General features: G+C 39.1%; 1 protein-coding gene across 1 annotated transcript; it reads right to left on the reverse strand.

Annotated features, from left to right (window-relative positions):
- Positions 1–35: 35 nt before the first annotated feature.
- On the reverse strand, positions 36–21487 carry MPP4 (MAGUK p55 scaffold protein 4). Its single transcript, XM_064718226.1, has 21 exons — positions 21433–21487; positions 20763–20884; positions 19792–19869; positions 19031–19111; positions 18353–18484; positions 16294–16375; positions 15078–15163; positions 14040–14111; positions 13411–13607; positions 12213–12277; positions 11418–11435; positions 10372–10410; positions 9628–9648; positions 8328–8342; positions 6805–6846; positions 5826–5996; positions 5048–5128; positions 4013–4106; positions 3103–3211; positions 1363–1497; positions 36–392 (listed from the first exon to the last, which is right to left on the reverse strand). Exons 1-21 carry the CDS (start codon positions 21464–21466, stop codon positions 201–203), a joined length of 1866 nt encoding a protein of 621 aa, XP_064574296.1. The 5' UTR covers positions 21467–21487; the 3' UTR covers positions 36–200.
- Between the last annotated feature and the right edge of the window lie 732 nt (positions 21488–22219).

Below are 22219 nucleotides of genomic sequence, written 5' to 3' on the forward strand. Positions count from 1 at the left end.
AAAAGTGGATCCAAGTGTAACATAAAAAGCTCAAAAGCTACACAGAACATAGTATGATTATATCTCCCATTGGAGCTTCCTTCCTAATCCTCTTCCAAATCCCTCACGTACAAAGATAAATTCTTGCAATCCTGACATTAGGATTATTCTTGAAGTAAAACATAAGCTGTAATCTTTCTGAAGCTGCCTGCTGCTTAGAATTAGGGCTGATTGTCTGAGCATATCCATACTGCAGGGACCCACTGGGGCTCATCCTGTGCACGATGTACTGCAGACAGCAGCTGAGCAGATGCTTCTTGTAAATTGTCATTCACAATCACGTGATCAAAGAACTGACCAAACTGAGCTTCCATTTTCTTAGCTGATTCTTCCATCTCCTGTAAATCTTCTTCCTGTGAGACAGAGTAAGTTCATAAAACTGCAGGGTTGTGTAGAGAAACATACCTGCACAGCATCTGCAAAACACCTTGGACCACATAAACAAGAGTTGAATAGATAATGTCAGTCTGCTTTATTTCATTTACAGTTTGCTATAATAAAGTACCTCTGCTACAGTCAGTTGCAGGTCTCAGAAACTGAGCTGCTTGCCATATGCTTGCCAAGGAAGTACCTTGTGTCTCAGGATACTCCATTTGCCCTAAAACAGTTACTCTAATGATATGATAAATGCTGGCAGAGAATGTTAGAGACTGGAAGGTAAATCTACAAATGCTTGTGTTCTTATTCCAAATTTTAGTTTATTTCCCCATGTCCATGTTACCTTCTGTCATAGCAATCATGAATCATTTCCACATAGTTATAGACTGAGGTCTCCAAAATTTTAAGAGGCTATATTTGATGATGATTTGCATGGAAACAATTGTGTCAAAGTGCTGTATATATTCTAAATATAAGAGATGCATTTCCTACAAGCAGGATCTGTGTTTTAGCTACGGAACTTAGTACAGGATTGATACTGGCACTAAGCATACATTCTAATAACTGAAAAAAATAATAATACTTCTGAACAAAGCACATTCCAAGTATTTCAATGCAAGCAGTAAATATATGTGTTGACTCAAATATTGACACAAGACAGCAAAATAAAACAAAAATATGCAAAATAGCTTCTCCTTTAAGACATTTTGAAGCTAAGTGCCTCAGCCCCCTAGGTTACAAATTACAATTCTTATGCTTCAAAGCCAGTCTGGAAGGGGAAAAGAAATCCCAACAAAATTCACAGAAAATAATAAAAATTAGATTTGATCCTAAAGACACAGTAATGCTTTTTTAAGAGTTAACAGTGTAGCATAGTAGAATGCATTATGTTCTAATAACAGAATCTCAGATTAATAAACAATCTCTTTTATTCTCAAATCTCACCTTGAACTTCATGTTCACATAATAATCTGTAATGATCCTGGCATTTTTACGAGTCTGCCTCATGCAGCCTATGCTGGGTGGCTTGATGAATATAATGTAGGGCTTTAACTCATGGGTCCGGGCTATTTGTATACCCTACAAATGAAGAGTAAAATAAAGTTTTTCAAGTGCATTCATCCCAGCTTTATTCCCATAAAAAGCCAGTTGTTTACAACATACTGTGATCCCCAAACCTAGGAGACACTTTTTTCAGGAACACTTACTTGAAAAAGATCCCACTAATAATCCCTGGAGCAGACATTGTTAAGCAACTGTAGCACACAATTACTTAATTCTGCTTGGTAGCCTCATTAGGAGATGCTATCAGTGCCAGTGAATGATGGAACAGTGTCACTAACAGATCTCTACAATCAACCACATAAAAGATGCATTTGAAACCTGTTCTTTTTTGACTGTAAGGGAGCTACTTTTGGAACAAGTACCTCTTTATTGTTCCATGCTAGAAGAAAGTATCCTGCTTTCAGAACTCCTTTACTGTGTAACATTTCCTAATGCTAATCAGTATTTTTAAATTACTGCAGAGCAGTAGAGGGAATGAAAAAAAAAAAGAAAAACTTAAGAAAATCATAGCATGTAAACTTGGTCAAACCACCAGATTTAAAATAAAGTATGCAACACAGCAGTAGTTCTGCTACTGATCTTACTTCATATCCTTTTCTAAACTTGTCCTTTAAACTCACACCCTAAAAAAAATCATAATGGCACATCTGTCCAAGTGGCAAGATTACACTCCCCACACCACAACACCCCTCTTTTACCCCTTTGCTTAAAAATGTAACAAGAAACTCAAAGGACAGTTTCTAGGGTGTGACCTGAGCTACCTCTTACAACACTTTCAGTTTTTGAGGAGTACCCCACAAATCTTGTAACTTAATTTTTATTTTAAGCAGCACAAGCCACTGCCAGCCTAAGGCTCAGACACATTGGCTCTGCATAAGTAGAGGGAAATATCCAAGAAATACTGAGTTATGGTGTCACTCCTTACATTCAGTTAGAGGAGGTGTTTAAACAGCACAGCCCAAACAGCTCCTAAGTACTAAATATGCAAGCAATTCAGGAAAGGTTAGCAAGGTTTAGCTAGACACAGCTCTAAGTATCTTAGATATTTACAAGCTCAGGCTTTTATTAGCCTTATCTTCATCAGCAAATTCAATGCAAAAATAGAAGGAAAATAAAATAGGAAGAAAAATAGTATCTAAGTGAAGAAGCAGGTTACTGAGTGCTGTAACTTCTGGAGAGAAATGCAGGCACAAAGGCACACTAAAATTTTCAGCTTTTGCTTGATTACTTTAAGTGTTGCTGCTTTTACCAAAGGGTGTTGTGAGGTTTCTAATAGAAGGACAGAGTTCTCAACAGTAGGGCTTGGAGAATGTACATCCAATGCAACAGGTGGCCATGTGAAAGACTAATCCTTACTTTTAAGTATGAAAATTCATTTCCATACCATCCAAACTGATAATGCAGCTGCTGGCTTGGTAAAAAATGAACTGTCTCAACATATTTGTCACTGTAGTACCACCACCACCCCCTAAGACACATGAAAAAAATAATCTATTATTAATAAGCACCATGAGGTAAAGTGAAAAACAAGACAAAGCAACTAACACTGTTCCAATGGCTCAAGAATGTAGAGAAAATGATTTTTCCTTCCAGGAGATTCTCTGCCCCTTTACCACTCACCTGTGGTTCTAAATCTATGACACAAATCTTCCCTGCATCGAGGACTGTTCGCACTGCATCAATACTGGTACCATACAGGTACCCTTTGTACTCCCCATATTCCAGCATTCTGCATCAGTGGTGAGGAAGAAGGAAAATGAAAGAGCATTTGAGTTTCAAAAAGATTCCATTTAAGAGTGAAATCTTCAAATACAATGCAGTGCTCAGGACTGAATGATCATAAAATTCACTGAATACTGTTCACCTTTGCTCTTCCCTGCTACACTAGGCACAAAACCCATCACAATTCATCTCCAAAACATGCATTTTTTACTCATCATGGTTTTATGAATTTTGTGTTTAGAGGCTGTGATTTTACTTGTCAATGCTTGTCAATTACATAGTACAAATAACTTCTTAAGTCTGAAGATTTCAAAGCGCTGGGCACAGTTCAATGAGTGTCGCTTCTGTAGTGCTGAGCTGGTCTGTCTTAGAGAGGTGATTCATGCATGGAAAGGAGCAGACACTTGAATATTTAGCCCTTACAGTTCAGCTACTCGTGTGTCATCACTGCAGAGATGCTGCAATGGAGTTGCAGGTCAGGAACAGGAATGATTTACTGCTAAATTTTCAAAAGCAGTCTGGTTTCCTGGAGAGTTAAATTCATAACTTACAAGCACATCTAATGAGCTCAGGACTAGAGAACCCACTTCCTTCTAGAAGGATTCTGAGATTAATTGTGGAGGAGCTATTTGCAACTGCATAAACACAGTCTTTGAAGAAACAGTCTCAATTAGTTTGACACAAATTTACACCACACATACACAGTAAAAATGGAGGAGCCCAGACTCAAGACCAACTATAAAATTGTATTTTCTTGGATCATGTTGCATTTTAGGTAATAAAAATGTAATTCATCTCTCCTACTCACCTGTGACTATACACCATGTTTTCAAAAGTTTCCTTTGATATGTAGTGATATTCACGACCATTCATTTCATAACTTTTCTGAACACGAGTGGTGTCTGAAGGATGATATAACACACAAAAAACCCCAGCTGCAACTAAATTATTGTAACTTTATTAAGTGCTTCACGAAGAACTATCAATCAGTATTTTCATAAATAATAGTATTAGTTATTTCCATTTGTTAATCCAGAACAAAAGCCCCATATACTGTAATGGTTTGCCAGTGACAAGTCATTAAAAGTTATCAAAGCACGACTGTATTTCTAGGAATGGAAGAGTACTTTAATCCAAATAGTTGTGATTGAAAGCAATCAGGAACTGCCTTGGAAGTGGTTGCACAACTCTTTACTCTTCAGAGGCAATTTTCTTTAAAGTTCATTCAGAAAAATCCCACAAGCTTCCCTCACTTGCACCTTCCCCTTATCTGGGACTTTAAGCACTAAGTCATGTCTTTTCAGCTAGCTTCAGATACATAATTTCCAGTTTGGTTATCTAAATTACAAGAACCAAATAGGCACAGGTAGAAATAATTTCAGTTGTTACGTCAGAAGTTAAGCTGCATAAGTCTCATCTGAGACTAGAAGGCTAATAAGGAAAGCTGCAAAGCCTATTAAGCACCAACTTCTGTTGTCTTCATTCTCATACCTGAGTACTTAAACCCTAAGAACTTGAAATATCTCCAAGAATGTTGTTTTTTTAAATCTAGGAAAAGCAAACACTAAAGTTAAACCAAACCATGCAGATAACTTTTCATCTCCATAAAGCTTTTAATGGTTTCAGAAGCTGGAGCTTGAACATACCTTTGTCTGATTTGCCAAAATGAGATAGTATTTTAAGCTAACCCTTAAGAAAGCCAAGAGTACTGCCTTCAGTAGAGCTGAAGAAACTGCTATAGAGCAAAGAGTGTATAAATACACAAGGCAAGAGGAAGGTGCTTGGCATTTCCTATTCATGTTTGAATGGGGGTAGTGGAGGGAAGAGGAGAAGCATTACATACGAGGTGTGGCACTTTGAAACTCTCGCGGGTTACTTGTGATCAGCCTTCGCCGTAGCTCATTCACACCAACTCCCGCGGGACCTGCAGGGTTGGAAGAGCAGCTGATATTACTGACAGGGTAACAGCAGCTGGGATTACTGACAGGGTACAAATCACTCCACAGCAATATAGCCACACCCAGGGGGCAACTCAGCAGTACTATTTTAAAACAAAAAACTTATCAAATACTTCCAGACTTAGAAAGGACAGTGGATTTGCCTCTACTCAGTTTGCTTTATCAGGACCATAGAACAGTGCAGAACAGCATCTTCCCTTCAGTCACTACAACTGAAGTCTCCTTGAGAGCCTGCAGCCCACTTAATGCACTATGTCCTATAACAAGCATTATTAAAGGTATCTTTCCATACTGTCCATGATTGAGATTGTGCTAGTCTGGAGTTAAATATTCTTATTATTGTTACATCTATGCATTTAACACTGCTTGTAGAAATGCCTCCATGTCAAGAATCTTTCTATTAAGATAGCAATGTTTTCTCATTATTTTCAGTCACAGTTGAATATAAAACTGAAACACTTCCTTAATAAAATCCATTATCAACCAGCATTCGTAACTAACTTCTTCTAAGGACTTTATTATTACTGTTTTTTAACACTCACTATCTCAAGCAAAGAAGATGATACCTTCATTAAACTTTAACCCCAATAGTGGTGTCAAATGACAATAATTCTTGAAGTGAAACCCCTGCTGGAACGTGCCTGCGAAGGGCTGAGCTCTTACCCACGAGGATGATGAGCCTGTGGCGGTCTGTGGGGTGCCGCTGGTACCTGACCACCTCTTCGTAGGGAGCGGCCAGGGCGCTGTAGCAGCTGCTGGGGCAGCGCGAGTAGCAGGACTGCTGCTGGAGGCGGGCCTTCCTGCGGCACAGCCGCATGCTCCTGCGGAACCCAGCTGCAAAGGGGCAAAGGCACACCGCTGGCAAACACAGCCCACTGCAGGCAAGTGGCTCTGGAGCCCAGAGGGCCTCTTGCTAAGGCACTCAACATATATTACCTTTACTGAGGTTTTTGCAAGGTGATGTTAGTGAATTTCATTGCTGCACTTGATATGACAGCTTGGTAGAATCTCTGAGCATTAAATGACAGCTACAGAGTAGGTAAAATCCCATTGAAAGTCACCTGAAAATTAGCCTGGAATTAAAGACTTCTGAAAGATCCCCCAGACAAGCTGGAGAAGAAGTTTCTGACTACATGAGGTATCCCTAGGGAACAGGTCAACTTCTTTTGATAGTGTAGGTGGTTCACGCTCACGAGGCAAGTCTGGAACATTTGCTCCAGCCTCCAGAACATGTAGTTTAAAGGTCACTGTGGTTTAATAACCATAGAGGTAGGTTTGTTTCTCCACTTGACCATCCAACTCTGAAAACTTCACATATAGGTGCACTTTTCTAATGAAAGCCCTCATGATTATTCTCAGTGGATGACAGACATTACTTTTGAGAAAAATTAATCATGAAGTCAAGTTTAAATAGCAGTGGCCAAGTCTCTGTAGAAACCTAATAGGAAGAAAGATTTAAATGCAGATATTGAACATTATTAGGAAGAAAGAAACTTCCTGATGTTTGGAAAACACAGTAAGCTGTATTCCATTTACTAAGTCTTTAGGTGATATAAAGAGCAAAGCTTTTTATTGAACTTCATTCAAGCACTCAAACTAGATCAATCCCCAAACATTTTACTTATCTTTAGTCATTGCATACCAATAAAGACTCGTTGACCAAATTCACCAAATTCTTCCTCTTCTAGAATACAAAGAACAAAACTCATGAAATAAAACAGAAAAGAGAAACTTAAAAGCTAGATGGCAAACAATTATTGCTGATCCTAAGGAAAAAAGGAGTTTCAGTAAATACGTGGAAGTATGATGCCTAATATAATTTTAAAAGCACGATACTCTATAATATAAAAATATTTCATGTGACCAATGACCAAAAGGGTTATTGTAAGAAAAAATAAACATAGAACATCTTGGTACTTCCTAAATGAAATTTGAAACTTAATTATTCTATTTGTTTCATTCCCAAGCTATCTACATGCCAGACAATATTTTGAAATTGAAATTAGTGAAAAAAGCCTCCACATAATTTAAGATTTTCAGGTGAAATCTATCTTACAAGAAATCTTTAGTTAAAACAATAGTAAGAAGTCAGTAGCTCAAAATTAGAAACAAAAAATTTGTAACTCAGTTTATGCCCCGTAGCCTGTTCGGAAAATGCAACTTGTGTCTGCTCAGATATTTCAGGCAAAATGAAGACTTGATTTTATTACTGCCTTTTATTCATTGGATCAGTGATGTCTGTGCTCCAACATGTGAGCCTAACCTCTTTCCTCCAATTCTTTCTGTCCTCATTCTCATCTCATTCTCCTGTTCATCATGAAGCCTTCACTATTCAGGTGAGACTTCTAAAACTCTGTATTTTTTAAAAATTAAATCTCTCATAAAAGGCTCAAACATAACAATTTTCCAATAAACCAATGTTCAGTAAGTATAGAAACTATTTGAGAAAGGTGATTTGAAAATGAATCGCCAAGGAAAAGAATGGTGCCAGTGTTTAGCTTTCTTTTCAAAAAGTACTCTTTATTTTCCCCTAACCACACATGTAGTTATCCAAGCTGTGCATTCCCTTTATTTAGGCCTTGTTAAAGCAAGAATGAGATACAGAAGACATAAGCATGTCTTTAAAAACAGTATTTGTTCCAAGGAAAAACATTATTTCATTTGCAAATCTTTGAAATACTTTTAGCACTCTTTGATTTACAGTTATCTCATAGGCATGGAAGTATTGAAACAAAATTAGATGCATATTAATTGCCCTTTCACATCTATACACTCTTCATTACTTGTACCTTTACAATGCAGTTTTATTCCTACATTTCTATATGTATTAACATATATTTCTATAAGTACTAACATAACTAGTTAATGACTATGGGAAAAACTCCTTGGCACAAAACTGCTCATTCAGGGCAATGTTCAGAGTAATGTTCAGCTGATACCTGCCCATCTATCTTCAAGCCTCTTGAGTCATCATTCAAAGATGTTTAAATCTTTCTGCTTTATCTACCCTGTCTGTGGTATGGAATGCAGTGTAGAATCCTACAGGGAACAAGCAATTCAGCCACTGGGTATTGCAAGAAGAGTGGTAGTTCCTGCTAAAGCATAAACACAGGTAAATTCTATTAGATTACTGCTACAGGAGACAGAGAAAAATGTTAGCGTTACCTTCTTTAAGCTCCTCTGCAGATTCAGATAAAGACAGATATAAAACAATTAGTTTTGAGAAGAAAGTCTATACTATGTTCTAACAAAAAATCTAACCAGTATTGTCCAGTGCATTTAGGGAATGTAGAAAACAGGTACTACAGACATTAAATCTAAAATATGCTTCTTTGAGCATGAATTCTTAGTTCCCAAAGAATGCAAGAAGTGCAGCACCTATTTCAGTATGGTAGTGCAAAATCTGCAACTTCTAAAAGTGGTTAAAGTGGAACATAGGATAGCAAATATTTGCACCTTTATTCCTCTGACTGTGTGGATACAGCAGACAGCTGACTCAGCACTGAGCAGGATTTGCAACAGTAATCCCCAAGTGCAGCTATCAGAAACATCCTAGCCTGAAAACAAGAGACTGCCCTGCAGACCTGCTGGTTATGCCTGAAAAGCCTTGGGCATTGCTTGAGAGGGAGAAGAGAACTAATGCGTGTGATAAGAGAAGAAGGTGCAGAAAGAACTGGCAAGTAGAGACCTTGTGCAGAAGAGCAAATCTAAGGTAAAATGACACTCTTCACCACAAGATTACCAAATACCTCAAATGAGAAGTTTAGCAGTAATTTTATTTTAGGGGAGAAAGGATTTATTTTAGAAGATTTAAGTTTTGTAGAACTCTCAACGTGGTGTTAATAAGCAGCTGCTTCCTAAATGAAAAAAAAACCCAGACAAACAACCAGAATGCCCTATGTCAGTTTGGTCAAAAAAAAAAAGAGTACTTATTGATTGTAATTTTTATACATTTTTATACATACATACATTATTTATATTAAATAATGAATTTTATAAGCATTTTTCTTTCCTCTATGTCCGCCATGCCCACAATCAGGAATCTAGAAGCAGCTTTCCTCTTTACCACATCAACTCCTACAGGCACTGGGGATTCAGGCCTGCATGTTACTGAAGGTAATCCAATTATCTGCTGACATCAGTGCAGCCCCTGCTGTCACAGCTTGCACGGGTACAGCTGACGACGGCTGGATAAATAAGTCTGCTGCTGATGCACGAGAAGAAACATTCACACTTGTGGGATAAGAGGACAGAAACCTTTCTACTAAGGTAATCAGAGAACAAGAGGAAGACTTAAAGCAACAGGATTTTACATAATGGCTTTTCAAGCCAGAATGGCTCCTCCTGAAGCTGAAGTGGCATTTTGGTTTTTGCCACCTGCTTGTTTCTAAGATGCTTGTCTCTGGACACCCTTCTCACTGCAGAACAATTGTAAGGAACTTAGAGTTAGGTCACAGGAACTTACCTGACTCAAATGTTTCTTCATCTTGTTTAGTAATCCAGATAGCAAAGATATTAAAATAAATTCAAAATTTAATTCTTTTCCTTCTAATGAATATCAGAATCAGAAATCAGTTTTCCAGCTTCTGTCAGTCTGTCTCACATATACTTTCCCCAGCTGCCTCTACCTGAGGTGGCAAAATACAGCTCACCATACTTGAATTAACTGCTTCATCTCTTCACAAAGTCCTACAGGATCACATCCCTCCATGAGGGCTTCTCAATTACCTTGGAGAAGGAAGAATGAACTGCACTGCTTTAGGGAGCAACTCAAGCTACCAATCTTTACACTCCAGTGTCCACAAGCAAAAACCTATTCTTGCTCCTTGCTCTCCCAAGACCAGAGGTTTCTTGACAAGGAATTGTGTGGGTTCTCCAACACCAAAACAATCTGTGCCATTAAATAAGCAATAGGCAAAAAAGCATGGTAACTTTACAGCCACAATCCAACACCTGAATCAAAGCAGTTGCATCTCATTCAAGCAAATATTTTTTTGCTGGTCAAAGCACTTGACTATAAGCACTGTACACCAGAACTGCAAACAGGTCATTTTAATACACTAATACGAGAGGAGGTTTCCAGGGTATGAAAAATAGAATTTCTACCATTAAGTTCGCTAGGAGAATGAGTGGCCTTATTTAGGAAATGAGGCTTTAAACTAGCTACTGCCTTGAAGCAAATAGAATAATCTCAAGTGAATTCAGTTACCTGCTTCCACACACTTTTCGTCAATCTGCATGTCATCCTCTACAGATCAACACAAGGGAAAAAAAGTCATCTGAATCAGAAAAGCACTGGAGAGGAAAAACACCCTTACAGATCTTACACGACTCAACTCAGACATCAGAAACAAGATAAGTGAAGCTCAAATCATCTTTAGACATCTTTAAGAATTTTAACTGTTAACTCCAGTTTAGTGATGTTCTTTGTATTACAGTGAGCAAAAACTCTTAAGTGAGTGCTCTGAAGGCAGAGAGACAAATGCATCTAACTTTTATTCTCCTCTTGAAATAATGAAAGGTTTAACATGCCTATCAATCTGTTTATCTAGTAGATATCTATTTATTAAGTATTACCATGAGGGAACACAATTTTCTCTCTTATAGCTTTTAAATATCTTTCCAACATGCTACACTCAAGGAAAGTATTTTGCTTTTTATTTTTATTATTATTTTTATGGGGAAGAAAAGGAAAAGATCAATTCAGCTCTTTCTCAATCACCAGACTACATCAATTTATGTCCCAGAAATGTGATTACGTGAGCTTGGGCAATCTCACGGGCTCACAATACAGCACTGTTAGTGTTTTGTTCTTGCACACCCTTCCAGATGGGCCCTGCAGGAGCTATTTGCCAGTTACAGGGCACTTGTCAGAGTATCTGTCAATCACATTCTGCCCATATGTATCCTTTGAAGAAATACTCTCTCAGAGCTCTAGGAGAGAAAGAAGGAGAAGAAAAGAGAAAGAGGAAATTTTGTCTTTCTTTCCTCAAAGAACCCATTCAAACTGTCACTTCCCTGACAGATATTGCACATCTAAGGTTTCCACTTTTAGACAATGTATGCATCTACTAAGTGAAAAAAGGCTGGATTTCAATTATGTTAAGCACACAAAAATGCCAAGAACTTGGGCTTCTTCCACATATACTTATCAAAATGCCTAATTCCTGGCAACTTTTTAAAAAGCCTGTAAAACCATGTATCATATTGGTTCCAGGTACAGAAATGCAATGCAGTCCAGGTGTGATTTCCTACCTTCTTCCACAGTGCTTACTGCTCACAGCATATCCATTGAAGCAGTTAAAAGGCAATAAAATTATGGTGAAAGACAGCCTTAGCTCTAGCAAGCAATGCAATCAGTGCAAACAGAATCCTAGGGAATGAAGCACATGCCCCCTGGGATTTATCATGAGAGAAAAATTTTATACTTGCATAAAAAGCCATAGAAGGAAATGGGGACAGAAGAAACTGGAAGAACATTTTTTTCTGGGAATAATTGCATATTTACAGAAAATTATATTTTGCAAAAGATAATATTTCTGGATTGTTACTATGAATAAATTCAAGGGCAGCATAACTTATCTTAGACCTCAAGAAAATAAGTTATATTATTTTCTCAATAGTTTTGATGGCAAAGAAACATTCCAAAATGGCAATTCTCAGTGGCAGAGCTGGTATCTGTGTCCCCAGAAATCCAGGCCAGTACAGTTGTCACCTCAAGACTTACAGCCAATTCTCCTCAAGAGAACTGGCTGGCCTAGTGAGGTCCCAGAATGTAGAGACTTTAGAAGAAGTTGAATTCAAAGCTTCTCTTATGGTCAGATCTCAGGTACACTGGGGACACACATCTCCACCATCGGTACTCCAGGTACAATTATCAGTAAGTATTTTTTTTTCAGGGGATAGTTAACACAGTTGAAGGTTACAATATGGCTCCAGAAACAATGTCTTTGAACTAAGCTGAACTGCATGAGCTTTTATTTCAGTGTCCCTGCAACAGAGACAAGATCTTTCTTTCCTGCTGTATCACTCAAGTAACTTTTCACTCACACATTGATGATTTGAGACAGAGGTGGGGCTGGAAGGGCTGACACCACCAGAACTCTCGCTGCTTCCTACATAGAAATAAATTTATCACAGTTAAAGAAACAAAACAGTCCACAAGCACATTATGCTCCAGTCAGATTCACTGCTTACATGTACGATTGATCAGTACTGAACTGAGAGAAGACAGCAAGAACTGAAACATTACCAATGTTTTAGCCCACTGCAAAGACCTGACATAAAACCAATGTGCTATCAGAAGTATTCAAATTTCCAAATCAGCAGCCCAGAAGTACTAAGAATTTATACAAAAGTACAGGAAGATAAGCCATACTGTGGTACAGACTCCTGGAAGTAGAGAGTGTGCTACTGGTAGGGTTAGTAGTACTGCTGCCTCCATTACTGCACAGCGCTCTTGCAGCCTGAGTCACAACCCAGCTTCATTTCACCTTGCATTATACAGACTGCAGGTAGGCTTATTTTTATTATAAAATCAAGTTTATCATGTGCTAGTGCACGGCCTTACATTATCCTGGGGGTACCACAGGACATGTGGTTAAAGGTTCAGATTGGAAAGTTTGCTACAGCAGTGTAAGAACTCTGATTCTGAATTCATGTAGTGTAAAAATAATGGTCAATTTATGCAGAAAATAATAGGCATGAGACTCTTGTTCTTTCCTGAGTGTTTGTTTTTTTTTTTCTTTTTTCTCTGTTCTTCTAATCTGGTCTACTCAGTTTTGACCAAAGATGAAGAGGTCACTCATGCAAGGACATCTTTAGTGATGCAAGGCGTCACAGAACATCTTGAAAAATATACTATGCTTTAAGTATCCCTCTCTTCCCCTTGCTTTTTTTTTCATCATAGATGATGATCATTTAGTAGTCAGGGCCCTCAATTTCAGCTGCTATACTCCCCTAGATGTCTTAGCAACCAGCATGGAGACTGGATAAGTGCTGCAAATTTCCTAAACGGAAATTTGAGATTATACAATCTCAATGGCAATTTGAGATTATACAAGAAGCTTTCAAAAGCTTCTTCTCACACAGGTGCTCTTCAGGGAAAAATAGCAAGAAGTCAGAGATCAGAAAGAGGACAGTTGTTTGTCAGATGTCACTCTGAATCATACTGCTACAAAACTTAGCAAAATTTTGAATAACTGGCTGATTTTTGAATCAGAAATCAGGAAAATGATGGTTTTTTTACCTTTTAAGAAGATGATTTGAGGGTATGAGTCCAGCACAGGCGCTGAGATCGGAAACTTTCCTGGCCTGCCACCAGAGAGCATCATTCTGATCCACAATCTGGAGTATTTCACCCCTCTTGAAAGGCAAGCCTGCATCTGCACATGGTATGGCAGGATCTTGCAAGGGCCAGTAATCTGCCATTGCTCGCACGTACAGCTGGTAAAGAGAACATACAGGAGTGAGCAGGAGCCAAGTCCAGAGTGCACAGAACACAGGCTCTACAATCACAGGGCCACATATTGCTGCAACTTCAGTCGAATGCTGAAGTCAAGTTTTAAAAAACTTTAAAAGTTTTAAATGCTCTCTGTTTATTAAATGAGGGAAAAAAATCCCATTTATCTCATACTTTATGAAAAGAACAGACCTTCAACTTGTAGATTACCCAGGAAGTGCCTTTATTACACAGTTACATTTCTTACTGTCTTTACTGCTTCAGCAACACCACGTTGATGACAGCTGAGAGGCAGCCATAGAGGCAAGGTAACATTTTAGGGATTGCAACAAACTTCCAGGCAACACCATGTCTTTGTATCACACAGCTGGGCACTACTGCTACTAGTCTGGGAAAAGAAAAAGAATGTTTCTTACTGTTGTTTGGTTGCTGACAGGCCGATCAGAAACTGGAATTAATTTGAACATAATTGTCCCCTGAGAGAGGGCCTAAATGATTAGAAAATAATTAAAATGTGGTTGGTATTCAACACAAGTAATCAAACATAGGCAAGAGAGAGCATGGCTTTGAGGATACTGCAATGTTTGTGTTACAGATAGAATTCAGGTAGCCAGAGGCAATGTGACAATACTATATTTTTTCCAAAATGAAACATCAAAGTTTTGCTAAATATTTTTTTAATTTAATGCAACATATGTTTCATTGTAAGTATATGTAATTTCAGCATTGATTCATACCAAACTTTTCTACTGAAATCTTATTTAAATTAGCAGCAGAGTCTGGTTAGATGGGTTATATAAAGGGGGAGGAACATAATTTAGTAATTAAACATTCCAATGGTGTTTGTATTTCTTATACCTAGAAATTGTACAACCATGGCAATGGCACAGACTTGGTATGATTACACACAGAAATACTTCACTGGCTGGCACTTAACAGTTAAGGACCCTGAAATATTGTGCACAAAATGACAAAACAGGGACACCTCAAAAGATTTCATGACAATTTTCACAACAGTAATTACACTGCCCTTTTCTTGCAAGGTAAGATGTGTAGCTTACAGGCTCATTCACTCTGCTTCAGTGCATTTTGTAACATGGACTCTTACTGGAATAGCAGCTTTCCACTACTTTCTTGTGGAATATTTCTGAGTGGCACTTCTAGAAAATGTTACAAATCAGTGAAGGCTGAATAAATCAGTATTTTTCCCAGAAGCTGCAGATGGAATAGAAACAGTTAAGGTAATATCTGCCCAGAAAAGAAGTTAGATTTAATTCTGCTTTCATATATTCTGATTTCATGAGCAGTTGAGAACTTCATTCACAGTAAGGAAACAATCTGAATTTTCTGTTAAAAATTCCAGGCTTTCTCATGTACAAGAGTGTGTAAAAGAGCGAGCATACAAATAATCTTAAGGTAGAAAGTAGAAAACATATTTAAAAAATATTAAATACCAGAATATTAATGACTTGCTCAGGGTCAAGTCCCTCAACAGGAACTCCATTTACTTCCACCAGTTTGTCTCCAGCATACAGCAACCCTACCATGAAAACAAATATGAAAACAGCAGCAGGAGTTTTATCACAGTATGATTTATCTTGAATAGGCAAGACAGGGTCACACAGAAATATCACAGGTTTTAAGTCAGCATTAAAATTTTCCTGCACCATGTATGGAGGAAGGCATTTTGGATACCCAGGAGCTGCACTGCTCCTGGATAGGACTGCAGACTGCTGCAGGTCACAAGGAGCTTGCGTGCTTCAGCTTTCTTAATCCTTCCTACTCCCCCATATGACATCTTTACAATCTGCTGATTACAGGCCTTAAAATTAGCATAAACATTTTCATATTGCTCCATTTCTCAAAGTAAATTAGGAACAAATTCTATATTAATAGACCGTGAGACTTGGAATCAGACCCCTAAAAACTCCAGGTGCAGTGGGAAGACCTGGGACTCCTTTCTGTCCTTTGTAGTAAAGTCTTCACAATATTGTTTTCTTTTCCATGTTCCTTTAACTCAAAAATATTAGTCAAGCTAGGAACTTAATTGGCTATTTTCTCTAAGTTGGGTTCTCTTCTCTATACAAAGGCCAGAAAATACTAAAAGGAACTATTTTATAATGATTGCAGTTGAATTCTACTTCTGATGTTTCACATTTTAATTACATTACATTTCCTAAGGGACATGGAACACATTAATTCTAGGATGACAAAGTAGTAACATTTCCAAGGAAACTCCTTGCAAGATTGCTTAGCTACTAGTGCTAAGCAAGGTGTTTAGTAGAGTAGTGCCAAAAAGTATTATTACATACTCCTTAAAGCCCATTGTCTTTTAAAATCACCAGCTATTGATGTTTACCATTTCTCCATTAGGGAATGTGCTGCATTTCATACTACACTGCAATTTGGGATATCCAGTTATTGGTGCCAAGAATACATAATGAAAACTGGATTTCTTCATCAACTCAGTCTAAACCAGCAAATTCATCTGAAAATCTGTGAAGTCAGAATGAAAGTCACTGCAATGCATCACTGCTTACAATGCTGTCCCGTGTGCACATCATCTTGCTCTATAATGGAGGATTAACCATAGAAGCTAAGATTGTCTTACTTCAAACATCTTATTTCAAGTTCAGTTTTATGTATCACTTTGTTTCAGGTTCCACCTACCACTTCTGTCTGCCAGCCCACCATGGATCACACGGGCAACCGTTATGTCTCCTGTTATCTCATGGCGTTTAATGGTGGCACCCTGGCAGGAAAGAGCACAGGAAAAACACATCGATCACCAAAGGACCCCAGTGAGTTTCCTTCCATATCACAAGTGTGATCTTCAGGCTGACACAAAGACATTGAAGGATACAGCCTTTTTACCACAACATGGATATTGCAGTAACCACAGAATCATGGAATAAGCTGAGTTGGAAGGGACCACAAGGATCACTGACTTCAACTCCTGGCCCTGCACAGCGCCATCCCCAGGAGTCACACCCTGTGCCTGAGAGCATTGTCCAAATGCTGCCTGAGCTCTGGCAGGCTTGGTGCTGGGACCACTTGCCTGGGGAGCCCATTCCAGTGCCCAACCACCTTCTGGGTGAAGAACCTTTTTCTAATATCCAATCTAAAACCTCCCCTGACTCAGCTTCAGGCCATTCCCTCTGGTCCTGTCACTGGTCACTATAGAGCAGAGATCAGTGCCTGTCCCTCCTCTTCCCCTCACAGGAAGCTGTGATTGCAGTGAGGTCTCCTCCAGGCTGAGCAGACCCAGTGACCTCAGCCACTCCTCACACGGCTTCTCCTCAAGGCCCTTCACCACCTTCCTGACTCTCCTTTGGACACTCTCTAATAGTTTCATGTCTTTCCTATATCATGGCACCCAGAATTGCCCCCAGCACTTGAGATGAGGCTGCCCCAGTGCAGAGCAGAGCAGGACAATCCCCTCCCTTGCCCAGCTGGTGACCCCCAGGACACGCTTGGCCCTCCTGGCTGCCAAGGCACTGCTGACTTATTTCCAACTTGGCACTGACCTAGAGCCCCAGGTCTCTTTCCACAGCACAGCGTTCTAGCACCTCATTCCCCCATCTGTCCATACATCCAAGGTCGCCCCATCCCAGAAGAAGAATCCAGCACTTTCCCTTGTGGAACTTCACATGGTTGGTGATTGCCCAGCCCTCTCCTTTGCTGAGGTCTCTCTGCAGGGCCTCCCTGCCCTCAAGGGAGTCAACAGCTACTCCTAGTTTGTATCTTCTATGAACTTGCTCAGAACCCTTTCCAGTCCTGTGTCTAGGTCAGTTATGAAGCTGTTGAAGAGCACAGGGCCAAGGATGAAGCCCTGCAGAATCCCACTAGTGACAAGTGCCCAGTCTGATGTAACACCAGTCACAATTAGCCTTTTCACCCAACTCATGAGCCACCTGCTCACCCATCCCATAATGTGTTTATCCAGCTGCGTGCTGGACATTTTGTCCAGAAGGATGCTCTGAGAGACAATATGGAAAGCTTTACTGAATTCCAGAAGAATTACATCAATTGGCTTCCCCTGATCAGCTAGCTGGGTTACCTTGTCATAAAAGGAAATCAGGTTTGATAAACAGGACTCTCGCCTCACAAAGTGCTGGCTGTGACCAATGACTGTGTTGTCCCTCAAGTGTTTTTCAATACCTCCCAGAATAATCTCTGTAACTTTATCAGGCACTGAAGTGAGACTGACAAGCCTGCAGTTTCCAGGGCTGTAATGTATTAGTTACTAAGTCCTTCAATGTCTTCAACTTTCATCACACTAAAATAACCTCACTGATTGACAGTTAGAAATCTTTTTTATCTCAAATATTACAGCTATCTTTTCCTAAAACAGATTAGCTAAGCTATACAATGTTTGCTGCTTATAAGTACAAATTATTACTAAAGAACTCTCCTCCCTTCCTTTCTGTTTTGGCCATGGGAATAACTCTCAATCCAGTTTGGTTTTATCTCATATAATGAAAATACATCTGCCAGATGTTCAAACACTGAGCAGACAAGGCACTGAACAACCTACACCCACACCATGCATGGCTAGGTCCTTTCTCAGGTCCTTCCCAGCCTCAACAATTCTTGTGATCCTGTAAAATCTGGACAAGAATGCACACAATCCCCATGACATTCCTGGGAAGAAACCAATATGCATCCAATGCACTATTAATTCTTTCTAACTTAAAAAAAATTGACAGACACAAGAAAGGTCCCTTACCAAAGGCTGGTTGTTTTTCACTAAGCAGACAATCCTCATAGCTTCTTCATTTTCAGGTATGTTGTCTGGCAATGGTGGAAGGGTTGGTTCAAAATCTTTCTGGGCCACAGTATCATGAGCAGATAGCAAGGCCTGTTACAAATGCAAACAAGCAAACCAACTAACCCATAAGCAAAGATCAATAGCAGAGCTTTAAACAGTGACTGGTCAGAAACCAGATATCACTGAATGTGTTCCTTGTGAACACAGATCCCTTGCATATATTGACATTTTCTTCTTTCACCAATAAAATCAAACCATAAAAGTTTTAAGAACAGTTCCTCTATTTCTTGTGGAAAACCTTCAAAAGAGGAAAGAAATATTTCTATTTGGAGCTCTTGTGTTAGGAATGCAGGGTCTGCAATTTCAAGGAAAATTTGATTTATATATCTGCATTAACTGCCCATAATTAAAAATTTTGTAGAAATGTGTTTCAAACACAGCTTTAAGTAAAATGCAGCCCACTGCAGGTACTTCAGATACACAGTCCACATTTGATCTCATGATCAGATTAGTTTATCATTAGTAAACTATGTCTCCTCTGGCCCTTTACCAATTGTGAACAGCTGGCCATCCATTTCCATTCCCTCTGCAGAGAGCTCCATGAGCAAACTTTTGCTTTCCTTATGCAGGACTTGCCTTGAAGTGTGGAGAACGCAGAAGCCGTCTTAGCTCTTTGACCTCTCCTGACGGAGGGGCTTCATGCAGCAACTCTACCACCTGATAAATGTAAGAAAATAAGCACAGAGATGGATTCTAGAGGACAGCTCTACACTGACTGTAAAGGAATGCAGACAGTGTAAAGCCCCCCCACGTTATGTGAATCAGAGGATGTCCATATGGTTTGCTCTAGAACTGGACAATATGACCACAGCTGCACAACACTCAGCCAGGCTTAATTTAGTTCAGGCACAGTGCCATGTGCTCTAAATCAGTTTTTGCTCCCTTCTCTCAACCAATTTCATCACTGGTCTCAGTTTCTCTACGTCATCATTAACTCTCCCACTAATTAAATGATTTAGAATTCAGATGTTATAATTAGAAAAATCTAAAAAGCTTTTCAATATCCTCACATCAGTCTGCTTGATTGTAGCCATAACACTGAACCACAGAGTTACATGGGAAGAAAAATACATGGTCAGTGATTAAACAATTAACATTTGTGTTCATTACACTGGCCAGGACTTGTGTAGTCCAGCAGCCACAGCTGTGCCCATTTCTCATGCCATCCCTGCGCCCCCAGTAAGGGCTGTTGAGTAGTTTTACAGATGTGTAAGGAGGGTTTCAAGTTTATATACTGTGCTTAGACCTGAGACACAGAATTAATACCAGAACACTTAACTGCAGCAGAGTGCTTTCATTTGGGTAAGTAAAGCAATAAACTGTGCATACAATCTCACCTCACGACTCAGCGCTCGTGCCTGCAGCGTGACTGGAGCTGGTCTTTTTCCAAGATACTGTTGGAGGCATTCGTAAATCTGTTGCATGCCATGACAGACAAAACAAGGCAATGACAATGACCAGTTCACATGATCGTATAGATACATACATGAGAGGCAATGGACAACACTATTTCTGGAAACTTCTCAGTCCAACTAGAGCTCCAGAGTCTGCAATCTCAATTCTTAATATCTGACATATCTGGAATTGAGTCTTGAACTCAATGTCTTTCCATATTACCAGGTAGCTAGCCAGTTATACTGTAGTTTTGAATTTTCCTAGGAAAAAAGCTGTCTACACAGGTAAATAGCCTGATAATAAATTCTCTGATTTGTAGCCTCTTTCCTTCCTCCAGTTGAAGGCATAATTGCTGCATTTAAAATACTCTTATGAGCATTCTTATCCAGTAAAAGCTCCTCTTTAAAAATCAAAGACTTCAAAAATCCTTCTTAAAGAAAGCAGAATTTTTACAGAATTTGTCTCAGAGATAAAATTCTTCTCAAGATAGAAACACCAGTCAGAACTCTGTTCTCTAACAATATGAGATCTTCAATTACACATCAGATGAATGGAATGCAAAACAAAATACAGTGCCACAGGCCAAGAAGTGGGATGCATATCCATACAGAAATTTAAGAACAGGAAAGACAACTGAGCATTGATGTGTTCAGTGTCTGTCCCCTGGCCTTAATACAGACAGGTAAAGTAGAAGAGCCTAAATGTCTAGGATATTATGAAAGAGAACACTTTATTTTCCTTTAAAGCATAAAAGATTTCATCCACCATGACTACTGATGTTAGAACTGCCATCAGGACTATCAGCACTTGGTGTAATGAAGCATTTATTGTCCTCATATGGCAAAATCAAGCAGCTATTCCCTAGAGATTGTTCTGTAGGTGACCTTGCTGTCCCAGCTGTGAGGCAGCTTACCTTGAGCAGTGCTTGCAGCCAGTGGGATCTGAGCAGCTCATAGAGCATGCCAACGCCATTGGCATCCCTCTTACAGAGCAAGCTGAGCTCTTGCAGCGCTAGAGTCAGAACATGAGATACACCTGAGCCCAAGAAACAGAAAAGCGCAAGACACTTCAGTACACAGAGAGCACCAACCAAAGCCAAACAGTGACCCAGACCTTTGAAATGCACCTTTTCTCAATTTGTACTTCTAAGAAATGCACAGACATTTCCTGTCTGATTTGGTTTGTTTTTTCCTGCAATCAAGACTTGCATAAGAGCTATTTTACCATGTTATTAGCCAGCAGGTTCGGTCAATGCTAGCAATTTGCAACTGACCTGTGAGAAAGCCATGCAGGCAATGTCACATGTAACAGTCTGGGTTCAAGCTCCTACTGAAAAGAGATAAAACAACAACAAACTCCTTGGCTTTATGAGGCAGAAACAAATGCCAGGTGTTCTTCTCTGATGCTCTCTTCAGTTAACTGCATACCACCACGGAACATCAAGAATCATTCCAATTGTTGAGTAGTAATACTTCAAGACACATTCATCTCTCTCATGACTCAATGGAAGAAGAGTTACAGAGATCAAGGAATAGAACTTTTTGAAAAGAGAAAGAAAACTAAAAAAAAGATGCAGAAGTTACCATTATCTTTACTGCTGACTGTTGGCACCTCCATCTTCTCCTTTATTCAAGGAGATTCCACTCACTTTGAATACTGCATTCACACCAGGTTGGTTTCACAAAGACAGATGATGAACTAGGGAAAAGAGCACCCTCATATCAGAATACTGTCAGGTATTTTACACTAATAAGAAAGCAGAATTCAAAACAAAGGAAGGGGTGGGCAATAATTTGTATTTAAAGTGCACCACGGGTATAAAAATATATATATTTGAGTCCCTCCTGTAAATTCAGCCACCCGGTAGCACCCAAGATGCAGACAGACAAAACTCAACTGCAGTATGGCATTTTAATCTCCTTACAGAATTGTCATTTGCTTGCTTCATTAAGTCATCAAAACCAGAAAGCTGTTTGGTCCATCTTCTAGCTCTCCAGCCTCTTAAGTGTACCACCATGAGAAATAGTAATTTTTTCTAAAGACTTATATCTTGTTTTATATCCATATAGCTTGGAAAATAATCATATTCAAGAATACATTACATTTAATTCCTCTTAATATTGACACAATATTAAAATTGAAAGATTGGAGTTTCTACTGAATTTTCATTGAGCAAAGACATGATTTTGAAGAAAGGGATCCCTGTCTCTATCACTATTAGATTTTAAGGTCTTTGAAGGATTTCTTCCACAGAGATTTCGTTATTTTTCTCTTATTTCCTCACAATGAATTAAAAACACAAAAGCCCAGATAGAAAACCCTATTTCTTACCTTGCTGGTATCATAATCTCTCAGGCAATTTATTATAGG

Source organism: Zonotrichia leucophrys, chromosome 7 (genome assembly GCF_028769735.1).
Source record: "Zonotrichia leucophrys gambelii isolate GWCS_2022_RI chromosome 7, RI_Zleu_2.0, whole genome shotgun sequence".
NCBI classification, from domain to species: domain Eukaryota; kingdom Metazoa; phylum Chordata; class Aves; order Passeriformes; family Passerellidae; genus Zonotrichia; species Zonotrichia leucophrys.